Here is a 24,766-nt window from a genome sequence, read left to right as displayed (position 1 = left end):
GTTTTGAGAATTGTGAGGGTGATAAATTAGCAAGGCAGATCAACAAATAGCTTGCAATATTTGAGGCAGTTTTGGATGCAGATATGGGTATCTTATTATTGTATGTCACTGTGCAAACCTGATAGCAAGGCACATTCATAATTGTCAATAAATTAACTCCAGATTAACACTAGTCAAGATTAAATCAGGCGCTCAGTCAAAAAAAAAAAAGACATTCAGACAGGAAATATTTATTTATTCATGGTATATGATAAACAAGCAACAGCCATCCTTTTTCAAGATGTCATAACCTCATTTTTGCTTTGTGGTAACAATCCTTTCTTTCTGCCTTCCTGCCTTCAACAGACTTCGAAAAAATAATTAAGAGAAATACAGCAAGGGAAATAATGGGAGAAGCAATCAGCTTTAAATTGAAATAAAACCCTGGACGTCAATGGCCATTTGTACACACAACTTTTGCCCTTTCCTGTGCTGCAACTGTGTGACTGTTTGCATGAGTGGGATGGACACTTTGAAAGTCCTCCTGGTGCATTAAAGTAAAATTCTTTGGACGTAGTTTAGTTTGGCTCACCAGGAATTAAAGCATCACACCCATTCATTTGTTACGTGCACACACACAGGCACTCAAAGACATGTAATTAGCCTCCTTTTCCACCAGGTGCTGCTGCAACTTTTGTGTAGTTCACTCCTGGGCCCATCAGATGTCACTTGAAATTGCTGTGACAGCAAACTATGGGGTGTCAAACTAAACTTTCCATAAGACATTAATGAAACATTTAAGAATGAGTAGATGGGCTGCAAATGCCAGTCTAGGATCCAGAGAGTGTATTTATAGTGCAGATCTCCAGAAAAAAATTAAAAAGAATTAATTTTGACAAATATTGGCTCGTTAACATTAGTGGTCTGAGTTACATACATTGGCATGAGGCATTTGTACATCAGCTGAAATACATACAGTACAGACATATTTCTATTTCAAAAACAGCTTTTTTATTACATACTTACTGTTTTACTACATACTTACTGAACGTTTTTATTACATGTGAGCAGTTTTCTCACATACTTACTGAAAAAAAATAATGCCATGGTACAATGAAGTAAATCAGGAATAATTTGTAACACAGTGAGAGCCACGACATGTGAAATTATTTTTATGCAATAAACTCTGGCACAGTTCTCACTGGAGTTTATTGCTCCTGGGCAATACATTTGCACCCAGAACTGCAGCACACTGAACTGGGGTGGAGCAGCCCCAGCTGGCAGGGGGCCCCAGGCTTCACCCTGTCAGCCCAGGTCTACTCCAGCCTGGCTCAATGTGCTGAGGAGGGGCTATTTGGGCTATGATGGTGCTCCAGTGCAGGGCTAGCAGGCAGGAAGGCCTGCACTGTACACCCTTGTACCCCAGCCTGCTCTGCTCAGCATCTACACATGCATTGTGGTGGAGTGAATAACTCCTCCATACAATAGTACTTGTGTCCGGCAGCACTAGCCTACAGTGGAGCTAATTAGTTTACTCTGGCCTAATAACACTGCACATGTACTTTACTGTGCAGTTAATTAGTCAGCTCCACAGTAAACATCTCGTGTAGATGTGCCCAGTGTATGCATCCATACGTGTGCTTTACTGCAGAGTTGACTAATTAATTCTGCAGTAAAGTGTCACCATCCACACATGCGCCCACATTAGGGCATAGTAAATTAATTGACTACTCTGTAGGGTAGTACTGTCCAGGACAATTCTATCCTATGGTGAAGTCATTTAGTGCACTGAAACACACGTGTGAATGATGAGCAGGGCTGGCTGGGGCTGCCTGCAGGCAGTAGCACCCTCATGCCCTGCCCAGTCCCTCCACCACCTGACACCACAACCTGGAGCCCGGGGCTGGCCCCCCATGTCCCTGCCAGCCCATATCTTTTCCTCTCCAGGTCAAACAGCTGTGGTCCTCAGTGCACATGTATACGCTATGCCTGGGAGCAGCAGATTCCAGCATTAACTCCACTGGAAAATTTTCAGCCATGCCAATTGCATGTGTAGATGCACCCAGTGGCTGCGTAGGTCTACTGAGCAGCCCTGGTGTAAACTGCTCTGCCTTGGCTCAAATTGCTGCTCTCCTGAGTGCATGTTTAAATGACATGTTAGTTTACTCCAGCTCAAACTGATGCAGAGGTTATTGCTTCAAATTAATTGCACGTGTAGATGCAGCCAATATTCCTAATGCTGTCTAGAGTATCACCCTAGACTGATAATATGAGTGCAGGTCACTAATAACTAGTAACTAGTAAATGAATACAAGCACATTTCCACCATTTTGCTTGCAGTCTAGGGCATGGAAGTTTTCCTAGTTCCACTGCAGTGTGAGGACAATAATCCAGGATGTTGCAACAGTTTACATCAAGTGTGGACTCCACATAAAGACAATGGGTACATTCAGAAGAGTGTATACTTGCAATTTGCTCTGGCATGCTCTGGCTGCCATCCAGGCTCTGTACAAACAGATTGATGCTGCTACTGCATTCAGAGGCCCTCAGGAGCCAAGGTAAAGTTGCTGGGGTCAGCACAGCTCCCCTACCCCACCCAGGACAATTTGATGCACACCAGAGTGCACATGCATGGGCGTGCCCCAGGGCACATAGCAGTGGCACAAGTGTGTGCTGTAAATTCTTGTGTCCCTGGAAGAGTGAACCTCTACACATGGGGATGGGCCCAATTAGGTTCAAAGAAGTCCATTAGGAACACTGGGATTTGAACCCAGACTTCACCTCTCCCTGCAGGTTCAACTACTCTGGGTTTGAATCACAGTGGTCCTAATAAAGTCAAGCCTATTCTTTTCAAGCTGACTCTCTCAAGTGGAAGAATTTTCCTAAAGGTAACTTTGACTTCTTTGTTGCGCAGACTGTAGATCAGAGGATTCAGTGCAGGAGTCACAATCATGTACAGAACGGCCACTAGCTTGTCTTTATTCAGCGAGTAGCTGGAGGTCAGCCGAATGTAAGTGTAGATAATGGCAGAGTAGTATAGGTCAACCACAACAAGGTGTGAGGAACATGTAGAGAAGGCCCTTCGCTTCCCTTCAGAGCTCTGAATTTTGAGAATGCTGCTGCTGATGAAGGCAAAGAACATACCGGTCAGTAGGAAGTTCCCCATGGCTAGGAAGACATCAGCAATGAAGACCATGACTTCATTGAGATAGGCTGAGGTGCAGGACAATGCCAACAGAGGTGGGATTTCACAGAAGTGCCAGATGAAGTTAGACCCACAAAAATGTAGTCGAAGCATGAGCAAGGTGTGCACCAAGGAACTGATTGCTCCAACTGCCCAGACAATGGCTGCTAATGCAATGCAAACACTGTTGGTCATGACAATTACATAGCTCAAGGGACGACAGATGGCCATGTACCAGTCAAAAGCCATGGCTGTAAGGAGCACTAGCTCTGTTCCAGATGACAAACTGAAAGTAAAAAGCTGGGCCATGCAGCTATCGAAGGAAATGGTTTTCTTCCCATGCATCAGGTTCTGCATCATTTTGGGTAGGATGGCAGATGTGCAAAGAATATCAATTAGAGCCAAGTTAGCAATGAAGAAGTACATGGGGGTGTGCAGAGGCAGGTGGAAGACAATGGCCAGGATGATCAGGGAATTGCCCTTGACGGCAACAACAAAAAGGCAGAGCACAGTATCAAAGAAGAGCCCCTGTAAATAGGGATGGTCAAAGAGTTCCTGCATGTTGAACTCAGATACTCTGTTATGGTTACTGGCTTCTATTTAATAAGGCAGCTCTTCTGCAGGAATGAAAATGGACATCTAAACAATTACAATCATCTGACAAGTAGAGCTACTAAGCAGTCTATCAAACTGACAGCCAGGCCACGGGCGGATGGATTACTATTACTACTACTACTACTACTAATAATCATAATAATAAGTAGGGTAGCAAACTGACAGCCAAGAGGTGGATGGATTATTATTATAATTATTATTAATAGATTCATAGATTCATAGAATCATAGAATCTAGAAGTAGATTCATAGAATCATAGTGAATCTATTAATCTACTAATGATGATTAATACTACTACTACTACTAATGATGATGATGATGATGATACAGGATGCATAGATTTACAAACAGCTGTTCAGCACAAACCTTTAGGAGTTTCTAGACAAATCACACAGCTTATGACAAAGCTAAACAATATCAACACATGTAAATGTTAGACATTGGAAGTTCTTGAATCTATATTCCTCCAACTGTTCAGGGAAGCAGGAAGAAAATAACAATATGAAATGTGCTCCACTGGGGCAGCATCAGACCATACCATATTCTGGAATATATGCCCCTCATTAGGAGGTTTGCATATACAATATGACCTGGAAAGTTGCTCATACACCAACACCTCAAGAGTAATGTGCGTTCCACTATCTACATAAGCTCCAGTGAGCTGAACTGTTCCAATTCTGTAACTGTTCACCCCATAACAAAGTGTGCATTCAGATGGGAACATGGCATGAGTAGTAAGGACTTTGCTTTCCTTTAAGTCAGTGGGGTAAATCAGGAATAATTCCGGTGAAATTTCCCCTCTTTAGAGTTGCATTCCTAGGCATCTTTTATAACTGACAGGAGAAAGGAAACCTTGGAATTTAATCTTTTTTTAAGCCATTACACAGCACATCAATACTTCCAAATTGTCATATCTAGCTTTTGCGGTATTCCCTAAAGACACCTTTCTGTGCTATGTAGGATCCTGTATCTCCTTCCATTGTCTTCAGAGTTTTTACCTCCTAAAACCACTTTATTGCTTTTACTGACTACTGCCCCCTCCCCCTTCAATAAGACAAGCATGTCTCCATTGGGGCCAGGGTAGTGACAGATGTAGCGTGCTGTAAAAAAGGGTAAAAGAGCCACTGAGCCAATATTTCTCTATTTTCATATTTTCCTAGGACAAACCAATTTAACTAGTGGCCCCCTTTGCATCATTTTTATTATTGGAAACTCTTTCAGCACAGATCCTATTGCCTGAATCTTTTGTCATTAACCCCACTAGGTACCTCCAGCTTTGTACCTCCACTGACTTCAGATCCCGATCACAATGGCATTAGAGCAATTCTGATGAGGGCTGGGGAGTCACGGCAGAGTTTCTCGTGTCTAGCTGAGATCAGTTAAGAGGTTAAATTTCATGAACTCAGTTGAAGAAATCAAAGTACACTGAGCTAAATCACAAAGTCAGTGCATTCATATGTAAAAAGAAAAAAAAAAGTAAGATAAATTAAAGTAATCTTGAACTCCAAAAGAATGGTGATGTCTCAGTCGTGCCAATCCCAGCGAAGTTCAGTTGGACTGGGTAGTTAGCACCCAAAATAACTTTAAATGATGAGTTTAAAAGTTTACATCATAACACTTGCTTTCCCTTTTCACTAGTAATGACTGGAATGTGGTTAAAATGTAAGATACCATATATATTGCTAGATAGGTTTTGAAAGGGTATTGTTTCCTCTCTGCATTTCCATTTCAAAGAGTAATGAAGAAGTTTGAAAAAAGGAAGGATGAAGTTAGGAGCATCCTCACCTTTCCCTGAATCCACATAGATGACTTCTTTACAATGAATGGAGCAACAACTGAAGGACAGACTCCAAGCCTGTGCTACATTTCTGAGGCTGGTTTTCATTTTAAAGAATCACCTTATACAGAAAGTGCTTCAGTCCCTTGTGAACTTGTCCAAGATTTCACTCTCAAATAAAGCCCCAAAGGAGAATCCCAGTGGGAATCATGTAAATTGGCAGGGAAAAAAAAAAAATATGTATCTTTTAAGTTTGCAAAATACCCCTAGAAGTTTTAATGGATGTTCCCTTTTATGAGTGACTTCAGGGAAATGCTATTTCAATCAACATTTTTTTCTTTTCCCTTTGTAAACCTGAACAGTCTCTATGCGCACCTGTAGGTTTCATTGTAATCCAGGAAATTCCAATGATAATTTCCAAGGATGAATTTCCAACATGAAATGTTGGCCCCCTTTTGAGATGAATTATGAAAGAGCCTTCTATGGGGCCATCATTTCCCCTTCTGTCTCATACTCTGCAATAATTGGCCCTTTGTGCACAAAGAACAATCTAAATTCATTTTCTATTGAGGGAACTTTCCCATGAAATACCTCCAGTAACTGCATGGTAACCTCAAAAAGGTGACCTTAAAACCGTGTCACCTTTTGATAAGCAGGAGTAGTGTCTAACGTCTCTTGTGGTCTTTGGAGGTCAGTTGGCTGAAATGCCAAATGGGTGAGTGTCACTGGGTGCAAAAATCTGAAGTCAGATACACATTTGGAGCTGTTACTTGAGAGAGACATTTGTTTGACAGAACAGCAATAGGCAGGAAAAGAAGCCTCCTCTGAGTTTCACATCTGAGAGGAGAAAGTTTTCAGGGTGGAAAACCCTTTGACTGATAGACATCCACACCCTGTTGCAACACAGGACTTGTGCACCTAAATGAGATTATGGCACATGGGAAACAAGATCAAATGTATTCTTGTCTGTGGCAATAACACTGGATCTAACTCCCTGGGATCCTCCCAGACTTACTTCACTTCCTCTCTGTTTGGGCTCCCAAACACGAGACATTGCTTGCAAAGGTGGAGCTGGAATGTAACTTGACTGAAACTTGGCCTGATTTCTGTCCTCCCTGCCTCTTGCCTCCCCTCCAACTTGCTCTTCTATTGCCTGGCCCTTTGGGCACTTGCCCCCTGCAGTGCATTACCCCCGACTTAGTTCCTCACAGCCCCCTGCCAGGCACCATTGCTTATCCTATATTGTGGATCTGGCTGCAGCTCCAGCTCCAGCCAAGCAGCAGTAGCCTTGGCCCTGGGTTGGAGCCAGAGCCGGAGCTGGAGCTGGAGTTGGATCTGGAGCCGCTCCCTTACTGCTGAACAATCTCCCTAGTACTCCCATGGGCCCTGCACCACATGGTCTCACACACAATCTTTCTTGTGTGAACCCCCCCACACCCCAACTCACACACACACACACACACACACACACTGTGCAATCCCTCCACTGTCCCCTCCACATTTTGCAATCTCCCCCCCTATTCCTTCCAGCCTGCATCACACCGTCTCCCTTGCACCTCCCCTGCTCCATGTGATCCTAACCATGCTCCCCGCTGGGCCATATGCTGCCCAATCTCTCCCATGATTGCACCCCTCCACACCACCTGCACTCCCCTTGAGCTGCATACCTCACAATATCCCCTGTGTTCACTTCCCCACACGATGCTATTTCCCCACACACCTGCCCCCATGCCACCCAAGCTCCTCACCCCATAAAGCAGGGTCTCCCCTGAGTTCCCCCTGCCCACACAATGCATGATCTCCTCCACTCTTGACCTCTCCATGCACCAGGCAATCTTCCTTGCACTCCCCTTGCCTGAAACCCCACAATCTCCCCTGCATTCCCTTCTGCACTGCATGATCTCCCCCATGCTCTCCCTACCCACCACCACATAGTTTCCCCCCTCACACTCCATGATCTTCCCTCCCCTTCCCCAGGATGCACACTTTGCAGTCCACCCCATGCTTGACCTGCATGATCTCCCTGGCACTCCCTGTTGCATGCACTGCATGGTCTTCCACGGGTCACTTGCTGCAGTTGTAACCAGAGCCTCCTGCCTGAGACCTTACTTGAATCCAAGGGTTTTTTTCCCCCATGTTGTACGGGGGGGGGGGGGAGAACCTTACCTTGGATTCAAGTAAACACGACATTTAATGCCTTTTTTGCTTCAATCTTCTTCAATTAATTTAGCTACCACAGGATGAATGCAATTGGCAGCAAAAATAGGAAAGGAAAAAAACTAGCCTGGAGTAAAAGAATGGTTTAAAGCAGGGGTGGACAATTATTTTGGCATGAGGGCTACTTAGGGAGCTTTAATGAGCTGTCACAGGCTCGGTCAGCACTTCTGGGCTCCCCAAAGAGCTCACCAAAACTCTCCGAGTGGCCCCCATGTCAGCTAGGTGGCTAGGATGAGGCCACAGCTGGGTGGGAAGTGGCATCTGGATGTGGGATGGGCAGGTAGGGGCCAGGATCATGGGACATTGACAGTATGGGGCTGGAGCCCAGGGCAGAGCCATCATCCGTTCCCCTTGTCGCTGCAGTGAACACTGATTCTGCGGGCAGGGGCATGTGGGGAACAGATCGCAGCTCTGCTCCAGGCCCCAGACCCATGCCATCACAGCCCCACAATCTATGTCATTAGACATCAAGTCCAATGCTCAAGCCAGTTTTCTATCCACCTTACAGTCCATTCATCCAGCCCAGATTTCTTTAGCTTGCCTGCGACAATGTCATAGGAGACTATAACATAAGCCTTGCTAAAATCAAGGTATAGCACATACACTGGTCTCCCCACATCCACAGAGTCATCTTATCATAGAAGGCAATCAGGTTAATCTCACATGACTTGGCCTTGGTGAATCTGTGTTAACTGTTCCTAATCACCTCCTTTTCCAAGTGTTTAGAAATGGATCCCACGAGGATCTGCTCCATGATTTTTTTCCAGGGACTGAGGTGAGGCCCCCTGGATCCTCCTTTTTCCCTTTCTTAAATATAGGCACTATGTTTGCCCTTTTCTATTCATCCAGACATTTCCTGATAGCCATGAGTTTTCAGAGATAATGGCCAGCAGTTCTGCAATCACATTGACCAAAGCCCTCAGCATCCTTGGTGCTTTCCATCTGGCCCCATAGATTTGAATACATCCAGTTTTTTTCTAAGTAGTTCCTAACCTGTTCTTTTGCCACTACCATATGCTCACCTCCTCCCCAAATTGTGTACTAGGTACAGTAGGTTCACCTTGCTTGTGCAGACTGAGATAAAAAAAGGCATTGAGGACTTAAGCATTTTCTGCATCTTGTCTCACTAGGTTGCCTCTCCCATTTAGTAAGAGACCCACACTTTCACTGATTGTCGTCTTGTTGCTTACATACTTCTAGTAACCCATCTTGTTACCTACTTCACGGCCCTTGCTAGCTGCAACTCCAGGTGCACTTTGGCCTTCCTGATTTCATCCCTGCATGCTCAAGCAATACATTAATACTCTTTCCCAGTGGTTTGCCAAGTTTCCACTTCTTCTAAGTTTCCTTTTGTGTTTTAGCTCATTGAAGAGTTCCCTAATAAGTCACGTCAGTCTTCTGCCATACTTGTTTGTCTTCCTGCACATTGGGATAGTTCATTACTGTGCCCTTAGCAAGGGTTCTTATTAAGATTGCATAGGGCCTTGTTACACATTGCATTTTGAGCTGCTCAAATGTTGATTAGTCCTACCTCAAGTTTAGAGCAGTCACATGTAAAGGCTAAAAACCTGCTCTGATTCTCCAGCAACTGCACAGCTGCGTTGCCCCTACAGGGCTGGTGAGCCAGGATAGTCTTTTATTGCTGCTCTAGGTGGGTGGATGTCGAGGGAGGTGAGATATGAGCTTGGAGGGGCAGGATTATGAAGTTAGGAGGTCGAAAATTAGTGTGGTGGGCATGAGTAGTGAAATGGGAGGTAGAAAGGATATGGGGATGGGGAAAGGTGGTAAAATGAAGGATAAAATAAAAATAAGTTAAAAAAGTATTTAAAAAGAAATGAGGAAGTACATGAAAGAAGGCCTCATGCTTTAATAAACTGGGATTTGGGATTGGGTTGTGTGGGGTGCTGGTCATGCTTTCTGGGGTGACTGTGTTGTAGGAGAAAACTCCCTGGAGTTCATTGTCTAGCTGCATAGGAACCAGGCAACACGGGTAAAGTTTTTTACTGCAGTATATTTGTTCGAGCAATGACCATTAAGCCAGCAAAGAGGCAAAATGCCCCCCCCCCAAGGGTGGGGCGTTCTTTTATACTTTTTACAACAAGGCAAGACTACAGGGTTAACAAAAGCAATACTTGGGTGGTGCTTCACAGATCTTCATAACAGCATATTTCTATTAAGCTGAACTAGCACTTTCTAAAAGCTAAAAGTTAAGTAACAGTAACATTATGATACGTTAGCAAGAACTTGCAGTGGTAGATACTTCTTAAGGACACGATCACTGTACTTAGAACAATGGCTTCTTTGTCTTACTAGGTCCCTTGCTGTAGCTGATTTTACAGTACACAGACGCAGATTCACTTCCTGCATTTTGCTCAGAAAATGGTTAACACAGTCAAAATGATTACTTAGCATAAGCAAAGGCTTAGCTATCATTCTGCCTTGTGGTCAGCAACATTGCTAGGCCACAGGTGATGCCTTGTATTTAGCTGTAAAGCTAATACTTTTTAATAATGTAAATTATTTTTAACCTAACAGTATGCTATCAGAAAACTATTTTATTTCAGGGTAATAACAAACATACTCACCACAACTGGGAGGTAGGAGCAGTAAGGGAAAATGCTTTTGGGAGAGCTACTGTGCCTGCCCTGGGAAGACAGTCCCAGCTCATGGGGACCCCAGTCCAACCCTTGTTCCCCTGCCCCCCCCCGCCCACCTCCGGACCCACTTGTGAACTTATGCATGCCCTGTGACTTGGCTGGCTGGCGTGTGTCCTGCACACCGTTTGCATGGGGTTGCACACCCACAGGTGAGAAATGGTAACAGCCCCAGGCATAGCAGAGGGAGTTGGCTTGGTGCTACAATTTTCCTCTGGGCAGCACAATTCAGGGGTGGAAAATGTGTCCACACAGAACAGTATGGTGAGGTGGGGACGTCCTCCTGAGATGGTGGAGGACTGCAATTGGGCAGTTCATCTGTGGGAAGTGGCCACAAATTAATGCTTGGTAACACAGATCGGAGATTTACCTGCCATGGAGTGACCTAACTTTTAAGCCACCTAAAGTGTGCTTACAACTAGTTTCTGGTGTTAATGTGTGGACAACCCAGGGGTTAAGAGTTCCAGGAGCTAACAAAAATTCATGTGTAATAAGGCCCTTAAGTAATGAAATGCCGAAAATAGCAACCATGCAGAAAATCATGCTCACAGACTAAGTGCTTTGAAAAGCATAACACTACCTGGACAACTCCTTTGGAATATTTTGGCAAGTAAATCCTTAATTAGCTCTAGTGGACTGTTACTCCTTGCTCTCAAATCTTTGCCTTATGTATCCCTTGCTGTACTCTTCTCCACTTTCCCCCTCACTTTATTGGTTACTATAGCTGAGAGACTTGTATAAATTTTAGAATGATATGTATGTAACTGATATCAATATATTTCTGCAGTAAGTGAAAATCAATTTCAAATAAAAATGTAAAAAGAAACAAAATATAATTTCCACACCACCAATCTGCAATGATGATACAATTCTAGAACAGAAGCCTTAAGTGAGAATTAAAAAGTGAATTTTCATAAATACAATTTTATAAAAATCTGTCGGAGACCTACACATGGGTAGATGAAACTTTCAGATATCAATTGAAATATATTAAATATTTTGGAGTCTCGTTGTACAGAAAACAGGCTGAAGGGAAAGAATGGGGCAGTAGTTAATTTATTTGGTTTGTTTTAGTTTGGTTTATATAGATTGTCTTGCTTCAAACCCATTTGGGGAAAAAAAAATAATGCTCTGCTACTCTGAGCATTAAAGGAAAGCATGCAGCAATTTGCACATTATTTTTTCTAGCATAACACATCATGGACTCCTAATCTTAATGGGGTTACAAAGAAAACTGTAATATTCACCAAAAACTTGCATCATTTCGTACAAGGGGGAAAAAGGCATCATTATTAACTGCAGTGAAATAAGAAAAAAAAGAGGCTCTGAAGATATGAATCAAGTGGGGTCCACTGAAGTGCAGGATATTAAAACAGTTCACACCAGGCATGGGACCATCATAGAAATGATGAGATGACAGAGATGGTTGTTTGCCAGTGTCAATACTAATCTCTCTTGCAGAAAGCAAGGATTTTCCTGAAGGTCACTTTGACCTCCTTGTTGCGCAGGCTGTAGATCAAAGGATTCAGTGCAGGAGTTACAAGTGTGTAAAGCACGGAGACCATCTTTTCCTTATCCAGGGAATAGCCGGAGGGTGGCCGGGTGTAGGTGATAATGGAGTAGTAAAGGGCAACCACAACAAAATGCGAGGAACATGTGGAGAAGGCTCTTGACTTCCCTTCTGAGCCCTGAATTTTCAGGATGCTTCTGATGATGAAACCATAAGATACAATGACCAGCAAGAAGTTTCCCATAGCTAGGAAAATATTGGCAATGAAAGCCATGACTTCGTTGAGGTAAGCTGAGCTGCAGGACAATGCCAGCAGAGGTGAGATTTCGCAGAAGATGTGCTGGATGAGGTGGGGCCCACAGAAATCTAGATGCAGCATGAGCAATGTGTGCACAAGGGAATTCATGGTTCCAAGGGCCCCAATACAGGCTACTAATGTGATGCAGTCTCTCTTGGTCATGATGGTTACGTAGTGTAAGGGATGGCAGATGGCCATGTACCTGTCAAAGGCCATGGCATTGAGGAGAACAAGCTCTGTTGCTGCTGAGGAGGTGAAGGTAAAGAGCTGAGCCATGCAGCCATTAAAGGAGATGGTTTTCCTTTCCCAGTGTCAGGTTCTGCATCATTTTGGGCAGAACAGAGGAGGTGCAGACAATGTCAATTAAAGCCAGGTTAGCAATGAAGAAGTACATGGGTTTGTGCAAAGGCAGGTGGAGGACAATTGCCATGATGATCAGGGAGTTGCCTATAATCGAAGCCATAATGAGGCACAGGATGACCCCAAAGAACAGACCCTGGAAGTGGAGATGTTCAAAGAGCCCCTCCATGATGAAGTCAGGCACCCTTGGGTGGTTCCTGGTTTCCATTTACTTAGGCATTTCTTCTGAAAGAATGGAGATGTACATGATTGCAGCCAACTGCAAGAAAAAGATCTGTGCAGTCCATCAACATTATGTGCAGTCCATCAAAATTATGGGCAAGCCTAAACCTAGGAACGGATGAAAGGAGGTGTGGATTGATAGATAAACAGATAATAATGTCTGAAAGCATTTCCAAGTATCTAGCTATCTAACGCAATCCCTTGGACAGGTCCGTCTGAGATATGGTCTGTAACCTGGATCCAACCTGAGAAGCCATATCATCTGGCAGTGGGTCTTAAGTTGATCCATACACCAGGGAGGACTAAGGCACTGAGGAGGGGACTGGTAGCTGAAGGTGGTGCGCAGCCTGCTGTTCTAAAAAGTTCTACTGTCTATACCAAAATTGAGCAATATAAAAACATGTTAACTTAAAATAAATAAATAAATAACCCAAACCTTTTTTTCATTTCCCAAAACCACATTCCCCTGATTTTTCCAGTTGTGACAAGGGTAATAACAATTAGTTGAGTGTTAACTGAAGCCACATTATATTAGATTAGTGATAGGAGTATTCAGAAACTCACCTGAGCTAGACACACAGTACAATCTGGAACATTATTCATACAACCACGGCTCAGAAGTAATACGTGCTCCACCATTTATATTAGCTTTAAAGTCTGATCTGGTCCAGCTGAGCACCTCTACATAATGTAATAATATCTATATTTAAGGGAAAACAAGACATGCAAAGAGAGGTCTCTACTTTCCTTTCAATCAGGAATCATTCCCCTGGAATGACACAGTCAAAATCTCCCTTCATTAGAGTGGCATTCATATGCATCTTTTAAATGGCAGGAGAAAAGAAGCCACTGAATTTAATCTGTTTTTTTGTTTTGTTTTCTGTTAGGAGCCTGTACTTGTGGGACAGTCTGTATTTTCACATACAGCAGGAATTTCAGGATGACTTCAATACCTGCTTCTCTGGTGCATGTATTATTGACTTCAGAGTTCCCTCCGCTTACAAGCTGCTACATTGCTGGTGCTGAATATGCTCCCCCACCATCCAAAATGATCTCCGTTGCGTAAAATGGAGTATCAAAGGGAGTGTGGATAAAAATGGTGAAAGTAGGAAGACTTCCATGGCCAGTATTTCTTAATTTTCAGATCTTCCTAGAACAAGTCTGGTTAACTATTTGCACATTTTGCATCACTTTACAGATTGAATGCAAACTCTTTCAGCACTCATCCTCTCTCCCGACTCTTTTGCCATTGACACCACCATTATAGCGTTGTACCACATATAATCATCATTTGTCACTGACACCACCAATATGGTATTGTACCACCTATATAACTATTATATAGTTTATACTTATATAACTATCAATTATAGTATTGTACCACCTATAAACCTATATTGTACCACCTATAATTTGGATTCTGACCACAGTGAAATTCACAGGAACCTGGGTGATGGCTGTGAATTCAGACCAGATTGGCACATGTGTAACACAGATCAGATTGCAGATGAAATGTCCTTAACTCAGCTGAAGAAAGTGTATTTCTAGACAGGACAGTGAGGTGCATTTCAGAGTAAGTAACCACAAAAATAAATGAAAAAAAATTAAGAGTGGAATTTAGTGCATGTGTGTGGGCATGTGCACGCAAGAGAGAGAGCACCCTTTTATACTTAGTCTTTATATATTATCATGTACACTACTTAGAAAGGAGTCTAATCTCAGGAAAACAATGGGTATCATTTGCCTTATAAAAAACTCAGGAAGGCAGAAAAGGAGATGGAATGAATCAAGAAAAACCTCACCTCTCTGTAGAGCCACACAGAATAATTCTTTACAGTGCAGGAGACAATTTAAGTACTGACTCCAAGTGAGTTGTAAATTGATTAAGATGATTCTCATTTCAAAGGTCCTCCTTCTACAAAAAGTTAGCCGTTTTTCCTTGCCCTGAATCTACCTCTCTGGGGAGGCTCACCAGAATCTTGCTGCTTTAATGGTGAGATGCTTGCTGCAATATCCAACTGAAACATGTTCACAGAAAGCTTATCTCCATTTATTCTTGCGCTAAGAATGCCTTAAAGTTTAAAGAATTATTCTTTCTCCTGATTTTACCTAGTGGCTGCCGAAAGTTCAGCTTGTGATGAAATCTGAGTTACCCGACAGAAGTGCAGGAGTGATTCTATTACTCATTGCCGGGCAGTGTGGGTCCTGGATGCCCTCCAGAGCCATGTAGATATCTTCCAATTCCAATCCTTGTGGCACATAGGCACTCACAGCAGGACAAAGAGAGTCCTGCAATTTGTACAGGTATCACCAAATTAACCATGAGCTGTCCTCTGAATGGCCACTAAGTGAAATAGTATCCACCCTTGATCTCACTATTTCCTGACAGGTACCTAAGGTAGGTTCTAGGATAGCCTTCTGCCCCAAAAAACAATAGCATAAGAAAATCTAAATGGTGGTGCTCTCCTCCCTGGCCTCCTTGGGGGAAAAATAATGTTAATCTTTTTTGTTTTTTTTGCTTTCAGGGTGGTGGGGGACCAGTGTATGGCATTTTTCCATGTAGAACTATCTATAAGAACTATCTATAACTCAACAGAATGGCAACAATGGAAATTGCAAAATACTCTTTCATGACTTCCAACCCTGTTTCAAATACTTCTTAACATGTTTCTTGTCTTTCTCTCCTTTTTTCCTACCATCCTTCTTCCCCTTCCTGAGACTTCATTGTTAAGGTTTAAAGGGTAGTTTCATAGTTTCTAGAGTTGGAAGGGACCTGAACAGATCATCAAGTCTGACCCCCCGCCCTGGGCAGGAACGAGTGCTGGGATCATAATACCCCAGCCAGGTAGCTATCCAACGTCCTCTTGAAGATCCTCAAGGTAGGGGAGAGCACCAGCTCCCTTGGGAGCCCATTCCAGAGCCTGGCAGCCCTAACCCTAAAGTAATGCCTCCTGATATCAAGCGTGAACCTGTTCTCAATCAACTTGTAGCTGTTATTCCTTTTTATCCCAGATGGTGCCCGGAGGAACAGAGCCTCACCTATTTTCTGCTGGTCCCCCCTGGTGAGTTTATAGACCGCCACCAGATCCCCTCTCAGTCTTCTCTTGTGGAGGCTGAAAAGATTCAGGCCCTTTAGTCTATCTTCATAGGGCCTGACCATGTGGGTGGCCCTCCTCTGGACACTCTCAAGGTTAGCCACATCCCTCTTGAAGTGCAGAACACAGAACTGGATGCTGTATTCCAACTATGGCCTGACCAGCGCCTCAAAGAGGGGAAGGATCACGTCCCTGGACCTGCTTGTGATGCATCTGTAGATGCATGACAAGGTGCAGTTAGCCTTACTGACCGCTTCCTCACATTGGTATTTTATGATAGATTTAAAAGGGGAAGGCAGGGTAGATTTGCACCTTACCACAGTAGATATAGATATATTAAAAGCATGTTAAAATATATTTAAAAGGAGAGCCATCAACAGTAAGTTGATATGATACCTCTGACCACAGTAGATTTCATATCATAACACCATACAACCAAAAGGTGATTTTATTAACAACTTATTCATGACCTTGCATTTGTACAGCAGTCCTAAATGAGAACAAAAGTTAATTATGATAAACACTTGTTTATAAAACTCAGGAACCTAAACAAGACACATGGGTAAGTAAAAATCAAACAGATTATATGTTGAGATGTAGTTTGGATTTTAATATGTTGAGATATAGTTTGGATTTTAATTTTTCACAAAAAAACTAAAAAACAAAGAGAGATTCAAGGTTTATTGGTCTGTTTTCCTTCATACACACTGAGGGAATAAATTCTATATTGGAAGAATAATGCTACACAGTGAGCACATCTACACGAGATGTTTAATGCCTGTAGGCCTAATTCTAGTGTGCATTAGCACGGCTGGCAAAAACCAGGCCAATGTGTGGTAGATTAGTCCAAAGGGCATTAAGCTTCACACAAAAAGCATTCATGTGTGCTAATGCGCAGTAGCGCCAATTACAGCGCATTAAGTAATTACCTGCTATAGGCACTAAACTTAATGTGCTGTAATTACAGTGCATTAATGAACATGTAGATACACCCAGTGTGTCCTATAGGATCCATGTTAGGATATCATGAATAATTCATGTTATAGGAGGCACAACATATAACTGATATAAACTGATGCGTTTAGGGCATGTGTAGATGAAACGGGGGCTCTAAATCAAAGTGGTGGGTTTTAAAATGTGGACCGAGAATAGAAGTCAAAAGGTTACAGGGAATCAAGTTCACTATTGCCAAGATGCATTTCTCTTATAGAATGGGTGGATTTTTCTGAAGGCCGCTTAGACCTCCTTGATGCGTAGGCTGTAGATCGGAGGATTCAGCAGGGGAGTCACAAATGCATAGAGCACAACAACCAACTTGTCCTTCCGGGAGTGGCTGGAGGATGGCCAGATATAGCTGTAGATGATACTGGGGTAGAAGAGGCCAACCACAGCAAGATGTGAGGAACATGTAGAGAAGGTTTTTCGCTTCCCTTCTGAGCCCTGAATTTTCAGGATGCTTCTGATGATAAAGCCATAGGACATGGTGACCAGCAAGACATTCATCATTGCCTAGGAAAATGTTAGCCATTAATGTCATGATTTTGTTGAGGTAAATTTTGCTGCAGGATATTGCCAGAAGGGCTGGGATCTCACAGAAGTAATGCTGCATAGACCAGGTGCACAGAAATCTAGAAGCAGCATTAGTAGTGTGTGCGAGAGGGAAATTATAGCACCCAGCACCCAGATACAGGCTGCTAGTGTAATACAGACTCTCTTGGTCTTGATGGTTCCATAGTGTAAAAGATGACAGATGGCCACGTACTTGTGAAAGGCCATGGCACTAAGGAGAATAAGCTCTGTTCCTCCTGAGGAGGTGGAGGGAAAGAGCTGGATCAGGCAGCCATTAAAGGAAATGGTTTTCTTTCCCAGTATCAGGTTCTGCATCATTTTGGGCAGAACAGAGGTGGTGCAGACAAGGTCAATTAGAGCCAGGTTAGCAACAAAGAAGTACATGGGTTTGTGCAGGGGCGGGGGGGAGGACAATCACCAGGACAATCAGGGAGTTGGCTTGGACAGCAGCCACGAAGGCACATAGGAAGATGCCAAAGAACAGACCACGGAGGTGGGGATAATCAGAGAGCCCCTCCAGGATGAAGTCAGATGCCCCGGTGTTGTTATTGGCTTCCATTCATGAGGGCTTTGCTTCTACAACAGAGAAAATTGAAAGGTAAACAAGTGTAGCCAACCGAGAAAAAAATAACGAAGTAGCCCATCGATAGACAGACGTATTTTTTTTTTTTATAAAGGTTTAAAAAATTCTAAGCAGACAGTAAAAGTGAGGAAGGGTATTGCTCCAAAGGGAACAAAAAAGCATTCATCAACAGCAACAAACAAATCCCTAGCCTTTTAATAAGATATTGGCACCCTCTCCACCCATCTCACATGCCCTTCATGTGGTCACATATTTAAGATTAGCCCACTGCCTTGCACCATGAAGCCCCCCTTGATGGCCCAGTCCAACAAAAAGGGGGCCATTCTTTTGTAAGGTGAAGTGTCCAAACATAAAGGGCACACATGGCCAAAGAAGGAACTAAAAGAGGTGGAGGGCTTCATGAGAGTTGCGCCTTTCTAGCTGGTTCCTGCATCACTTCAGAGTCAACATCTTGGTCTGAACCAAGCAGTCCCGACCTGGGCCAAGCAGATCTTGCTCCCCTCAAGCTTTGTATGAGACGGAGAAAACATGCGGTTTCAGAGAAATCCACATCCAGCACAACAAAAAGAGAGCTGATGGAAGCAAAGAGCCATCACAGCCAAGGGGAGGTCAAGGAAGCTATGGAGAAACCCTCCTCCATCTCCTTCTCAAAGTAGGTGCGGGCTGGCAGGAAGCATGGCTGGAAGGGATGTCACAGGGTTATCTACTCCAGCTCCTGATCAAAGCAGGATCACCCCCAGACAAGTTTCTATCCAACCTGCCTGTGAAAACTTCCAATGCTCTGCGCATTCTGCACCGTCTCCTGGTAGTCTGTTCCCATTCTTAATCACCTCCACAGCCAGAAAGCTGGTCCTCATCTCCAACCTAAATTTCCACCACTGCTGCTTGAAGTTGTTGCTCCTAGCCCTCACCACAGAGAAAAGGCCATCTCCATTCTCTCTGTAATAACACTTCCAGCATTAGACCAATGTTATCAAATATGCCCTTTCTTTTCCAGACAAAGTAAACCTAGCTCTTTCATCTTTTCCTCATCAATCGTCCAAGTCCCCCTAATTATTTTTGTTACTTTGTGTTGGACTGCTTCCAATCTCTCCACATCCATCTTAAACTATGGGGCCCCACACTGGATACAGGACATGGTGGCTGGGATCAACATCCATCTGACTGGTGGTCCCAGCCCTGACCCGTCTCAGGAGCTGGTCCAAGACTCCAATGAGTTTCCAAACGGGGATTGATCACCAGCCAGCGGTGCATAAGAGATCATAGTAAGCATCACCATGTGACTGTTTAGGACACAGCAGTTTTTATTAAGACCTAAAGAAAAGAAAATGAATAAAGGAAAGAGCAAACAAATAATAATAATAATAAAAAAAAAAAACTTTACTTCTTTCTGGATCCACACAAATGACTCCCTTTCACAACTCAATGATAATTTAAGTACTGACTTACATTTGTGAAGATGCTTTCCATTTTATAGATTCAACATCCAAACAGAACGCTTCAATCCCTTGTGAATTTGTTGAAGATTTCACTGAAACATGCCCCAAAGGAGAGAACAAGTAGAAGTCACGTAACTGAAAAAAAAAAAAAAAAAACCCAAACACAAAACCCCCCATTCATTTGGGGAAAAAAAAAAACCCTCTAGAAGTTTGTAATGGAAATGAGAGGATGAATTCTTGGTGTGATCATTGGCCCTTTTGAGATTAATGTTGGTTATGAGTTATGTATGTTAGATATGAGTATCTGGAAAAATCATGGGGTAGGTCCTCAAAGACTATTTTGAAGGACCTGGAAGAGAATTAGCAGGACATATCTACATGCAACATTTCTGGTAGAGTGGACCAATAAGCTCCATAGTAAATTCTGTGCATCTACACGTGAAACCCTATTAGGTAGGATTAAGCTATCTGCCGCTGGATATTCACAAGTGTCACAACCCAAAGTTGTGAGTTTTTGTTTGTGTGTGCTTCGGCAACGCTAAATTATGTTCCCGCTAGAATTACAGCTTCCTTGCATGGCGGAGTTCTCTGCTGCAGAAGAGAACCCCGGTGCAACGGGGAATTTCCCACCAATTTGTAGCTTTCTTTGCAGGGTGCATTTCTCTGCTGCAGAGGAGAAATGCTTGTTGCAAAGAGTTCCCGCCATTCGTATTCAAATTTGTGCCCCACCATTGGCTAGTTCTAAATTATGCACATGTGGCGGCTAGTGATTGGCTTGCTAGCCGTATAAAAAGCTTGAGTTTCCGCCCAAGTTGGAGGACTCCACAAACATCAGGAGGAGGAGACTTCGCGCTGCATGAAGATCTCTAAGCGCTGCTGATCCTTACAGACCCAACGCATTTCAAGCAGGCAACAGAGGTCTGATCAGCCTCTAGCCTCTCCCCGTCACTGAGCGCAATCCTAGACATATCCCTTTCCTATATGCTCAATTTTCGAACCCATGGACCCTTAACAACTCTGGGGCCTGAGAACCGAACAAAGCCCACAGAGCTTCGACAACTCCATGGGAAAGAAATTGCCGAACCCGCGGACCCTAAACAAATCCGGGGCCAAAGAACCGAATTTGTTGTAGTCCTCCAATGAGGATTTAAACGGAGCTTCACCTGGAAACTGTCCAGCTTACACCGTGACCATCTTGGGTGTAAGTAAATAATCTTTCAATCAACCATTACGCCTCTGTGACTAATTCTAGCCCGCACATGCCTTGCCACCACGCGGTTTCCTCCGGCCCCGCATGCCCGGGCTGCTGGCCACAGCCCGCGTGTGCAAAGACGGGCCTGGCTTGCCCCCAGCCCGCACAACAAGTACTACCCTCCTAGGTGGGTAAAATCTATAGCTTCATCCACCAAAATGTTCTGTACCTCGAGGTGGCTTAAACCAATGCAGTCCATCAATTGCACTTGATTCTACCCAAAGGCATGAGTGAGCATCACTGGGTGAAAAAAAGGAAGTCTATTAAAGTACTGAGACATTACTGAGAGCCACACTTCATTAATAACACAACTCCGTGCAGGAAAGCTTGCCTCCTCTGAGTTGCACACCTGAGAGTGAGTTTTCAGGCTGGTAAGGCCTTGCACTGGGGACTGGAGTAGATCACTTTGTGGGATCCTTTCCAGCTCTGCTTTCTTAACAAGTCTATAGTCCACAGCAGGATCAGCTGCGAGGGTGGTGGGCATCACCACTGAGAGGATACTAGCATGACTGTTTCTCTGTCTAACCAGTCTGTTGGAGGTCATTGCTATGTTTTCTGAATTGTTAATGATTATTCCTGTACCCAACTGCTGGTCGTGAATGATTGTGTTTTACGAGTTGATATACGAGTTGCTTGTAAATGCCATCAGAGAAAGAGAAATAGGCAACCCCAGAATCAAACCTTAGAGCTGACTTACATCTCAACCAGCTCCATCTTACATTGCAAGAAGCCTGGCCACTTCTCCTCATGTTGCAACAGCTGTCCATATTTCCTGATTTTGTGAGAATTTGTGGTAATTAAAAATGGTGTTGGTCTGATTTGCATAATTTAATTGGCATAAGTTTATTTTCATAACTTTAATTAGCTCTGTACCCAAACAAACCAATGGCACTTTTGCCAATGGTATTGAGTGTGCTTGTCTGAATCTGAGATTTCAGCTCTGAAATTCATTAGGTCATTTTAATTACACCAAACTGACCCAACAATGACCACTCCCAAGTGCCGTCACCAACCAAGTGGCAATGATGGGAGGATGGTGTTGGGGAATCAAGTGATGTTAGTGTCCATGGTAGCCCTCTCTAAACCAAAACTGAGGACAGCTGGGGAAAGGGAGGGGGAGAGGAAGTGCAATTTTCCTTCCACCAGACTTTTGGGAGTGAGAAATAGCCAAGGTTAGCCCCTTCACAGACCAAACTGTATAGGGCTCCATGGCTTAATGGTGAGTTATTAGACAACCATTATTTAAATCCACAAATGATGCTCTGGGATGAGCAGCATAACTTCCACAAAGTTGCCCATTGTCCTAAAACCCTGATCTGACCATCCTCTATTTTAGCACAGCTTCTGAATACAATCATCATGGGGGTATGGCAATCACCCTGGTGACCACCCCATGCACACATGCCAAGCCCCAACACAGAGGAACATAATGTTGACTGCTACCACCCCCTATCCCACCATCTCAGGACACCCCCTCCCATTGTTGGCAAACCTTCCCCACCCCAGCTGGTACTCAAGTCCATCATCAGCAAGTAGAAACTGGAACTTTGTCCTCAAACCCCGAGTGATTCACTTCCCCCACCCAGCTCTCACACCCTGAAAACATGTCTCCCTAAAACTATAGGCATCTAGGATTGCCTATGTACTCCTTAAGTGACAACGTAGGGCAATCTTGCCCCAACCTGTGTGAGGGTATAGTGGAAGAGCACCAGCACTGACAGCAGGATGGGGCACTGAAACTTAACAGGTGGTTTGGTATTGTTTGCTTTTCCTCTTGGCTCAATCCTGGGTGCTGAGAAGAAGGTTAACTTGTCTCAAGCTTCTGTTGATGGCAACGTGTTCTTGGATAGTGACAGACAGGCAGCAGTAACATAGAGAAGACATTTGGCTCAAGGGGACTGTGAGGTGATTGGGCTATGGGGTGTGATGTGGACAAGCTGGTCTGCTGGGATGTGCTGGAATGGTTGGTGCCAGTGGCAGAGGAGCTGTCATGTCTACACGGCTCATAAACCGTATGACTACCACTCCTGAATAGAAGGATAGACTCCTAAAAGGCACCCTGATCCTTTTGTAGGTTATCTTTGGTTTATAACAGCAGTGGGAACCGGAGGGTCTCCTTGCTCCTCCTGATCTGAGCCCAATGCACCGTCAGTGGTCGCAGGGTTATCATAAAAAAAAAACAGTATGTGAGAAAAAAAAAATGACCAGTGCTTTACCCAGTGTTTTGGATACGCGTCCTGAGACCACTGACTGTTGTTTAAATGTAATGTCTTTAATGATGCATATCTGTCATCTTTGCTCAGCAACCTTGCCATCATTGCCGCAATCCTATCCAGCCCTGGACTGCACAAGCCTATGTACTTTTTTCTCTTCCACTTGGCTGTAGTAGACATCATCTGCACCCCCACCATCATGCCCAAGATGCTTGAGAATCTAGTGACCATCACAAGTACTCTCTCCTTCGCTGGGTGCATAGCCCAACTCTCCTCTTTCACATGGTTTCTGTGCACTGAGATGGCGCTTTTCACTGTCATGGCTTATAACCGCTATGTGGCCATTTGCTACCCTTTGCATTACAGCACAGTGATGAACAAAAGAGTGTGCTGCAGTTTATCCACTGTGGTGACAATAATTGCTGTGACCAATTCTTGGGTGAACATTGGCTTGATTGTGCGGCTGACTTTCTGTGGACCCAACATTATGAACTATTTCTTCTGCGAGATCCCACCACTGCTGGCCCTCTCCTACTCCTCAGTCAAGATTAATAAGATCATGGTCTTCACTGCAGACATCTTCCTAGCCATGGGGGATTTCCTGTTGACGTGTCTTTCTTACTGCTTCATTCTCAAGGCCATCATGAAGATCCGGACATGTGAAGGAAAGAAAAAAGCTCTCTACCTGCTCTTCTCACCTCATTGTGGTGTCTCTCTATTACTCCACTGTTATCTACACCTACATGAGGCCAGCCTCCAGCTATGCCTTTGACAGGGACAAGATAGTAGGTGCTTTGTACACTATTTTGACTCCAACCCTCAATCCCTTAGTTTATACCCTGAGGAATAAAGAAGTCAAGGTGGCCCTTAAGAAAGTGATGCCATATCTTGGGAGAGAGGTTGCAATAGAGAGAACACAGAATGGGCTTACTATCAAACTTGAGTACCTGGTACACACTTTCCTCCAGAAAAGTGATTTGGAATTAATTTGCTAAGGTTTCGACAAAGAATGTAACTAACAGCTTTATAACCTGTTGTATTTTCTCACTTAGTTGAAACTTTAGAAACTTGATGAAACCCTGTTGCTGAGAAAAAAAAAAAAGGGAAGCAGGGAAAGACAGACAGACAGACAGACAGACTTTTAAGAGACCTTTATTCCCGGGATGGTGATAACTCGGAGCCAGTAAAGAGCATGTACAAGTACGCCCGAATCTCTGGGCCTCATGGACAAGACCTGAGCTCATGGCATGCAAGGCCTGCCTGTACACTCTAAACAAAAAAAAAAAAAACAAAAACAAAACCAAACAACACAACGAACATTAGGATTATTTACATTATTTACAGTTCTGCCAGCAGGGACACCCATGGAGGCCTCCGGGGTCGACCCGCATGAACAAAAGTCCAAGGCCTCGGCCCGCTTGATGCGTCTCTGCAGTTTGAGCAGCTGGTGGCATCACAGTACGAGGATCAGGCGTCCTGCCTCGACTTGACACAGCGCCCCCTCGAGGGCCCAGCGCTCCTCAAAGGCGGGCACCGTCGGCCGGAGGACAGCGTGCTCAAACTCGAGCGAGAGGCGGGCCCACACCAGCAGGCGGAAGAGCTGCAGGGCGTCGACCATCCCGGTGCCGGTGAGCTGGTTTCGCCGGCTCTTCAGGGTGGCCATCTTGGCCTGGCCCAGCAGGAAGTTGGTCAGGCTGACCGTGGCCCACTCGAGCGCCCGATACAGAAAGGAGTGGACATAGGCGTCTTCAGAGAAGTCTCGGCCCAGCACCTGAAGCGGTGCGCCCAGGGCGGCAAAG

General features: G+C 44.2%; 1 protein-coding gene and 2 pseudogenes across 1 annotated transcript; 1 reads left to right on the top strand and 2 right to left on the bottom strand.

The window, feature by feature from the left end:
• Window positions 1-2,794: 2,794 nt before the first annotated feature.
• Window positions 2,795-3,724, bottom strand: LOC102565693 (olfactory receptor 13G1). Its single transcript, XM_006274580.3, has one exon. The coding sequence runs from the start codon at window positions 3,722-3,724 to the stop codon at window positions 2,795-2,797; it is 930 nt and encodes a 309-aa protein (XP_006274642.3).
• A 7,752-nt stretch (window positions 3,725-11,476) lies between these two features.
• LOC132243945 (olfactory receptor 13G1-like) lies at window positions 11,477-12,807 on the bottom strand (annotated as a pseudogene).
• Window positions 12,808-23,043: 10,236 nt separating this feature from the next.
• Window positions 23,044-23,962, top strand: LOC102566409 (olfactory receptor 13G1-like; annotated as a pseudogene).
• The last annotated feature ends 804 nt before the right edge of the window (window positions 23,963-24,766 follow it).

This window comes from Alligator mississippiensis, chromosome 11, assembly GCF_030867095.1.
Source record: "Alligator mississippiensis isolate rAllMis1 chromosome 11, rAllMis1, whole genome shotgun sequence".
Lineage (NCBI taxonomy): Eukaryota > Metazoa > Chordata > Crocodylia > Alligatoridae > Alligator > Alligator mississippiensis.
This window is presented reverse-complemented; position numbering and strand designations above follow the sequence as displayed.

Coding starts and splice junctions, on each gene's coding strand:
- LOC102565693 (XM_006274580.3), bottom strand. CDS start 3,724: ATGCAGGAACTCTTTGACCATCCCTATTTACAGGGGCTCTTCTTTGAT.